The sequence below is a fragment of the Syzygium oleosum genome, unplaced genomic scaffold, assembly GCF_021117445.2.
Source record: "Syzygium oleosum isolate NSW1041296 unplaced genomic scaffold, Sole_v2.1 Sole_v2.25, whole genome shotgun sequence".
NCBI classification, from domain to species: domain Eukaryota; kingdom Viridiplantae; phylum Streptophyta; class Magnoliopsida; order Myrtales; family Myrtaceae; genus Syzygium; species Syzygium oleosum.
In genome coordinates, this window is record NW_026607509.1 from 2,986,443 (window position 1) to 2,994,671 (window position 8,229).

General features: G+C 41.5%; 1 protein-coding gene across 6 annotated transcripts; it reads left to right on the forward strand.

The window, feature by feature from the left end:
- Window positions 1-2,269: 2,269 nt before the first annotated feature.
- On the forward strand, window positions 2,270-7,799 carry LOC115671582 (uncharacterized). Of its 6 annotated transcripts, none has more exons than XM_056302989.1 (9): window positions 2,273-2,557; window positions 2,671-2,773; window positions 2,871-2,975; window positions 3,079-3,164; window positions 3,622-3,878; window positions 4,586-4,775; window positions 5,755-5,938; window positions 6,602-6,918; window positions 7,232-7,371. In XM_056302989.1, exons 1-8 carry the CDS (start codon window positions 2,499-2,501, stop codon window positions 6,902-6,904), a joined length of 1,287 nt encoding a protein of 428 aa, XP_056158964.1. In that variant the 5' UTR covers window positions 2,273-2,498; the 3' UTR covers window positions 6,905-6,918; window positions 7,232-7,371. The 6 variants fall into 6 exon arrangements, with proteins under 6 accessions (XP_056158966.1, XP_056158964.1, XP_056158965.1 ...); XM_056302990.1 differs by having other exon boundaries at window positions 7,228-7,340; XM_056302988.1 differs by having other exon boundaries at window positions 2,274-2,557; window positions 7,357-7,799.
- Window positions 7,800-8,229: the final 430 nt, after the last annotated feature.

Here is an 8,229-nt window from a genome sequence, read left to right on the forward strand (position 1 = left end):
AAAAATGGAAAGTGGAAAAGAGATCACGAGCAATGAACTACACCAACTACTCCGGTGTCCTCCGTAGGCCGCAGCAGCAGGATTTGGCCGGATTCGATGCTCGAGGAACTTGATCAAACGATTTGTCTGAGTAGGGCGACTTGATTAGAAAGCTTTACAGGGACTTCTTGATTAGAAAAGTAGTGAAGGTACGAAGATAAAAAGTACAAATCTTTCCTCAAATAAAATAAAAAGGGCAACAACTACTAAAAACCCAAAACCATACCAACACATTTACTTTAAACTTTTTTTTTGTGACAAAGAAAAATCCCAAACTTGTACATGTATGAGACATTTGCCCTTCATCAAAGTCCTATCAATGAGAACATTTAAAAATTTGTTTACATAGACGCCAGAAAGCAAACGGTGTTGACATGGTGCTCACATGACTTAAGTGAGATAAAATCAATGTTATTTTAGCTGAAAAATCATATAACGAAACATTGACGGAGGAAGGTAAATGTGTAGCATAGGTATAAATTTTGGATTTTTTAATCATAAAAAAAAAGTTTAGGGTAAAAGTGTCACGGTGGGCATATTTTATGGTTTTTGATGCCGCAAAAACAAAATTTAGGGTAAAGGTGTTATAATGGACATACTTTGAAGTTTTTTGTGTGCCTATTTCCCAAAATAAAAAGAATGCTAACAAAAATAAAATCTCAAAACTAAAAAGTCACTTCAAACATACCCAACAATTCCATGACCGGAGGGCTGGCCATCACCGCTAGGATTTTCAATGAAACGAGGCTGAAATGGGCCGAGCGTCTAAGTTTAGGCTTTGAAGCCCAACTATCTAGAAGCCCAAGAACGAGGCCCAATCGTACCTGCTCGTCTCCTTCAACATCAGTACTCATAAATACGCGGTTGACATCGATCAGACCCAGAACTGAATGTCATTTGACCGGCCTCATTCAATTCAGGAGTACATAAGGATGAAAAGTTAGAGATGTCATTATTGAGGTTCTTTCAATTCTGGAAAGCAACGCTTTAGCTGCTGTGACTGATGGTGATTCTAAGGCAAATCTAAGAGGAAAGTGAAGGTGCGAACTATGCCATTGACAGATGACACTACACAGATGTTGCTAAGAGGCACTAGAGGAATTTAGAACTGCACATACCCTGTTCATCTTTGACAGAGCTCGTGGCTATTGAGAAAGATGTTGGCACTTGGGGATCTCGAGAAAATGGAGATGAGTCATGCAGTATGGGATAGGGTAAAGTCGATAGATTGTTGCTCGATGCGATGAAATGGAAAAAAAATAAGAGAACTCGTCATGATTCCGAGCTGCTAGTTCCTCACATGCAAAAGTATTGGCCTCGTTTATCTATGGACTAGTAAGCATGGTCGATCGTCGCGGCCAGTGGATTCGCACCTCGGTTCGATCTAGGACTTTCGAGACGGATCACGAGGAAGCTATTCTTTGATGTTTTTCTCTAGGATGTTATGTTTACCCCATGATTTCATGAGGTCCAAGTTAGCAAATTTCCATGAAGAGAGAGAGAAAAAAATCCTAGATATGACCTCCATGATCTAGTAGGTCATTTGATGAGGCGATCAAATCCTAGATATTGGGCCTAACTTAAACCAATAAGCCCAAAATAGCAGAAGAGGGGCTTGGGTCCTCTTCTCTTTGCTTAAGGCTCCATTTGCGAACTCCTTTCCCAATGGATCCTTAAGAAAAGGCAAAGACCGTTGGCGATTTTTTTGGAGAGTTTTGAGAATATGCAATTGCATTTTTAAGGGTCTTTGGCCCAATACAGATCAGGTAGTACTTTGAGAATTTCCAGAATGCAAATGAATTTTTCTCTTTTCAATTTTGCCCTTTGCTAAACTTTCATAATTCTGGAAATGATTCTACCTCACACACACGATGTCACTAACGAGGGTTAAGCCGCCGGCGAGCCGAATCTAGCGTTGATAACCTCTCCTAAGATTGTTGAACCTCACGCAATGGTCGTTTGGGTTGCATGAGTTGGAAGGTTTTTGTCACATGGATGGCACGTCAGCACCATGTGTTACGTGAGTACAAATTTAAGATTTTGGCTTCACAAAAAAGAGTTTAGAATAAATGCGTTACACGAATATAAATTTGAGTTAAAAATTAAAGTAAATACGTTACATGCGTATAAATTTAGGATATTTGGTGTAAGAAAAAGAAGTTAGCAAAAAATTTAGGATTTTTGGTTGCTTTGGACGGGAGCCCTTCTGCAGAAGCAAAAGTCACCCAACGAGCAACAAAGGAACCCCGGTGATTGCAGATCCCGATCATCCACGTGGCTTCCCATGGCGATGCCGTGGCATCGTGTCCGCCCCCGTGTGTTTTGCTGCTTCTCCATCGTAACTGCACGGACACAAACTGTCGGGAAAGACGAAGAAGAAGAAGAAGAAGAAGAAGCAGGAGAAAGAAGGAAGCAGCAGCAGCAGCAGCAGCTTTGGTGATTTCGCGAGAACGACGCCAATGGGCAACTCCCAATCCCAATCGCCCCCCGCCCATCCTCGCTTTGCCTCTGCCTCCAGGTTCTCATCGTCCCTCCATCGATTCCTTCGCCTCCTCCCCGCCTTCGAGGCTTCAATCGCGTGCAATCCGCGGCTCAAAGTTGTCGACTCTTTTGCTTCTTTCCCTCGCGCAGAGCTTTCACCCAGAAGGAATTGGAAGATCTCAGATCGGTGTTCGTTTCTCTGGCCGCCCAATCCCAGGTCAATGGCCATCACGTCTCTCTCCCTGTTTTCCAGGTGCGTGTGCGTGTCTCTCTCTCTCTCTCTCTCTTTCTGCTCCGTAAAAACTCAGTTTCGCGCGCTAACGATTGGTGGGCTTCTCTCTCTCGCGCAGGCATATTTTCAGCTCCATGTCCCTCTGAGCGAGAGGTTGTTCGATTTGATTACCCAGAAAAGGAAAGATGGGCAGCTTAACTTCGAAGACCTCGTCATTGCCAAGGTGGGAACTTTTTGCGATCTAATTTCGTGCGTGATCAGGTGTTGTGTAGTAGCGTGCATGATTAGCGGATGACTTGATCGTGCTTCTCTTTTGCACGCCGCAGGCTACTTATGAAAAAGGGACGAGAGATGAGATTGAGGAGTTCATCTATCAGTTACTAGATGTGGATGATGATGGAAACGTGACGAGGTGAGAATCTATATGTCTGTCTGTCTGAAAATAAACGTTTATGCTTGGCGTAGACGGATAGATTCGTCAGTGAAGTATCTTTTGGATTTCAATTTCATTATTGGAAGAATTTCATGGCTTGAACTGTTTGCATAGGGAAGTTGTTTCGCTGCTCCTTGATGAATATGTTAGCTTGAACGACCGTCTTCTGGACTATGTCCATTAAATGGTATGAAGTGTCAACTTAAAAAAGTGACCTTTCCAGTAGGCCGCTCATTATTCTTTAAAAGGCACGGTGGTCGATGCCACATTTTGTCTTGCTTGCTCTAGCATATGGTGTGCCATTTTCATTCATCGGGGTAGAGCGAGTAACGTTATGCTGTTCAGCTTATACTAAATTTCCAATCTCTGCTTTTCTCGTCTGGCTTGTTGCTTATTTTTCTGTGCTGATGGCATGGCTTTATGAATGCCACGACAGGTCTGATCTGGAATCTGTTATGATCACAGTGTTTGACAGTGTTTTTAGTCCCAAGAGGGTTCAAACCGGAGGGAGTCCAAAACAACAGGATCTTCGCATTTTTCTTGATTCTGCAAATTTCTCAGAGAATGTGCAAGGATATGGTGACCAAAGTATGTCGTTAGAGGATTTGAGAAGATGGTTTGCGGTTGTGCCGTCGGTTAGGAAGTTCCTTGGAAGCTTGTTGGTGCCTCCCAATTCAGGTTCTCTTTCCCCAGGTTTAAACTGTGTCAAAACAAGTTGGTTAAATTGTGATGTTTTCTCTCTAATGCAGTTGGCTGTTTACGCATGTATATGTACAGTTTTTTTTTTTTGGGAAGCATTGTACTGTTTTTATTTGAAAGAGTAGACTCTTGGTATGTGTTTTTGACCAAAGTAGACTCTTTATGAAGATTAAACCGATCTAAGAGGATGTCTTGCATTACGTTGGCTGATCAAAGCTGTTAAGGAAGACTCCTCTATTGCACTTTGCAACAAAATACTCCCGAATCTAAATCAAAATGCTTATCCAATCATTTCTCCTTTCAAATGAAAATCCTGCTCAACCTTCTTCTTTCTATTTAATAATTTCTTTGGAAACTCCCTTATGGCGGCATATCTTAGTAGATGGAGATGAATGTGCGAGCTTTTTATGAGGATTAAACTTTCCACATTATACGAAGGGCAAAGTCTAATGGGCAGTGATTTGATATGATTTTCTCTACCAGGCTTGTAGCTTTAGTGACAGATGAGAAATAGGGTTGCTTGACATCAATAATAGAAAGGACATCTTTCATAATTATTTGTTTGAGCGTATAATTTTCAGAGAGAGAGAGAGAGAGAGAGCGAGATGTTAGGTTGATCCACTGTTTAAATTTCCTATCTGATACGTCTTATTTCAATGGTACAGTGTCTTTGAAGTTTGACTCTAATCTTTTATGCTTAGGAAGACCGGGTACTCAAGTTCCTCGTCTATCATGTTGGAATAACATTGATTCTGCCGAGATCATTTTAAAGGAAGAGTATGCTTGGCATATAGGTGGTGTTCTCTCGGAGGAAGAGCTCGAGCAATGGAAACTCTTGTACCACAGTTCTCTCAATGGCCTCAGTTTCAACACATTTTTGGGGAGCATCAAGTAATTCTTTATCCCAATTGTTATTTCGTGGCTATTGTTTTATCACACTCCTCTATTTTCTTCTGATTCTGTTCTGTGTCATGCAGTTGCTTCTCTTTCTTTATTATAATGTATATTGGGCTATTATGTTTGACTTTCTAATTTTTTAGCTATCGCAGATTTGAGTAGGCGTAAAGTATACTGTGGGGAGACCAGCCTAGATTTCAGCACGGATGTCATTGGCATGTAAAAAAACACACGCATGTTCATGAATGGTTGTTGCTCATGACATGAAGTGTTATCCACTGTTTGAAGTCACTAGCATTGCGTGACATTTACTATGCAGTTGATTCCAAGTTTTCAACTTCAGATTTTACATGCACCAACAAATGATAAATAGAGATGATACCTCTGTCGAGGGGCATCAGCCGGTGGTATGCTGATGTTGAGTATACAAGTTGCTTGCTTTTCCTTTATAGACTTAGCATTGCTTTAAAGATCTCTCTGTTGAGACTATGAGACTCAAGCTCTGACCTTAAGAGAGGTGTTGCCGAGGTCCTCTGTTTGACATTCATGCCTAATTTGTCCCTTTGTTTCCTTCCCATAAAATGTGTGGTCAACTAAACTGTAATTTAGGACCTAATAGATGACTACTGCTTTAATTTCCTTTTCTGTCTGATCTTTCGAGATACTAAATATCTAGTAGCTTTTTTAGTTGTGGAGGATTTCGTGGCTTCTGATACTAATGATCAGATAAATTTCCTTATAATTTTCGGTTTGGTTTTCTGAGCAAGTACAAGCAGCGAAAGTGGCCGTGAAAAGACTGCACCCAGCTTTTCTGACGCATATCGATCTTCGAGTATTTTTTAATCGTCTCCTATTGTTAAAAAATAAATATTCTTCTGACATGGCAAATTTCTTTCCAGTCTCGATTTTTCTCACAGAGATTGGAAATTTTGAATGGGAGACTAATGACTAATGTTTGTGCTTGGAATTGCAGCAACAGCGAAGGGCCAACAATCTTAATTATTAAGGACAGAGAAGGCCATATATATGGAGGCCACGCTTCTCAGCCTTGGGAGAGGCACAGTGAATTCTATGGAGATATGAAGTCTTTCCTTTTCCAGCTTTATCCTCATGTATCCATATATAGACCTACTGGAGCAAACAGAAATGTACAATGGGTAAAGCCGCTTCTCCTTGAGCTTGTATTCTTAATATTGATAGTTCTTCTTTAGCAGAAAAATAATCTAATTGTTTGGTTGTTCTTCGTTCTTTATTGTTTAAAATTCTTAAAAAGAGTTTTTTTTTAGTGACATGCATGAAAGTATATTTCATTGTGGACCTTAGGCACCGAGCTCTCCATGAAACATGGATTAATTCTATCCTTTATTTGGAAATTGCAGCTCCCATGTAAGTAGAATTGGATTAAACAGATGTCCCCCCATCCTTTAGGAAGAGAAAAGCTCTCTGCAAAGTAGCTTTTCCTGTTTTGTGCGACATCCCATATTGAACGGCAATCTTCAGATTGCATCTACCTGGATTTAGTATCTTGGTTATATGAATTCTGCACGAAAGAGTAATAGAGCCAGAATAATTCTTGCCACATTTCTTTGCAAACCACTGTAATACAACTTTAGAAGATAAATTTCGACGGATACTTCGTCACCTCAAAAAGTTACGCAACACTGGGGATTTGTCAGCCCGAAACACCCATTATTTTCAACTTGGGGCGGTAAACTACTGACTTTATTGATGTTAGTAGTTTGCAATTTACCATACGTTTCTTTGCTTGCTAGTTGTTCCATTGACCTGAATGCGTTTAGTTTCGGTTTTCGTCTCTGCAGTGTGCAGTAAACTTCAGTTCGGAGGATATCCCAAACGGGATTGGTTTTGGAGGGCGCGTGAATCACTTTGGCCTCTTCATTTCAGCGAGCTTCGACCAGGGGCAGACGTTTGCATGCACGACGTTTGGTAGCCCCTGCCTTTCGACGGCCAACCGAATTCTCCCAGAAGTGATCGAGTGTTGGGGAGTCGTCCAAAAGAAGCAACAAGAAAAGCAGGATGCTGTAAGAGGGACTGTGTTGGAGAGATTCAAGGAGGATCGCCATATGCTTAACATGGTCGGTCTCGCAAATTCTAGCGAGTAATGAGAAGGCTTGAGGTACATGTGTATACTGTCTGCTTTTCTTGTTATTACCGTTTCTACTTCGTTTGCTATGCGGGCTAAAAACTTTACCACTGTTATGGCCACTCATTTTCATCGGCTTTGAAAAGCGCATCTCCGGCGTTGCCTGAATAGACTCTTCATTCTAGGCTGGCTATGCTTATCCAGATATTGTGGGGTTGTAAAAAAATATTTTCTCATCAAGGTCGTTGAGGGGCTGAACTAACCTATAAAAGAACATTGTTAAATTCATTCAATCTTGTAAAAACCTGTCTCATGGATCCCACTTTTATCTTTTGTGCAAAGAAAGTCTGTTGTGGTTGTTTCAAGAATACTTGCCCAGTGTCAGAACACCCTCAACAGCAAGAGCAGAAGCTTGGATAAGCATGAATTTGCTCCTTCACCAACCCATAAGCTAATTCCGATTCAATGCAGATATTGGCAGTGAAGATAAATGATATCAATCATCGATATGATGAAGTAGAGATATTCCGTGATTCAAGCCTGGCTACTTTAGTAATGGCTACACAGACCTTTGCCCGTCGAGCTATCCAACCAATCGGCAGTTTGGTGAATCATTAGGGCCTGCCTTCAATTGGCGGTGGGCGAATTGAATCCAGGGCGTGCCTTCGATTGGAGCATTTAATGTTCGATCAAATTCAGAAGGTTGGACTGTGACGTCTTGCTTTCCTGGGTTGGCTTCCACTTGTAGGACTGGACCAAAAGATTTTAAGAATCACAAACATCAGTAGTGAACTTAGGTAGCAGGATAAGTTTGTCTGATCTTGCTTTTCATGGATGTTGTGTCTTTGAACGCCATAGGCGATAGACCGGAAAATTATCAAAAAAGTTCTAAACTTATTGCACTTGTGTCAATTCATCCTTAAATCTTTTAACATTTTAACAATGTAGTCCATTCGACCAATTTTGGTTGGAAATTGATGTCGTTGACTGCCCTTTGCGGCATGGCCGAAGTTGATGTGGAAAATATTTGAAAATATATATTTTTTAAATTTTTTGAATTTTTTTTATTGTTAAGGGCTGCTGGCCCGACCGAGGCTCAACGATGCTTATCGGCGGCCACTAGACGAGGGTTGCGAAGCCCTCATCGGCAACTGGCGACGATCGCGGTCCTCGCTCACAGTTGGGCAAGGGTCGCGACCCTTGCCCAACTGTGAGTGAGGACCGCGACTCTCGTCCAATGGCCGCAAGCCCTCGCTCAGAGTTGGGCGAAGCTTCCACGTTAGCATTATTCTTGCCATGTAGGACTGTCAGCGTTCAGTTATTAATTTCTGGCCAAAATTGGCT

Excerpts from the sequence above, each read along its gene's own strand:
- LOC115671582 (XM_056302989.1), top strand. The coding sequence starts at position 2,499 with ATGGGCAACTCCCAATCCCAATCGCCCCCCGCCCATCCTCGCTTTGCC. Across the intron at positions 3,879-4,585 it reads TTCAGGTTCTCTTTCCCCAG|GAAGACCGGGTACTCAAGTT; the intron begins GTTTAAACTGTG and ends TTTTATGCTTAG. Across the intron at positions 4,776-5,754 it reads ACATTTTTGGGGAGCATCAA|CAACAGCGAAGGGCCAACAA; the intron begins GTAATTCTTTAT and ends TTGGAATTGCAG.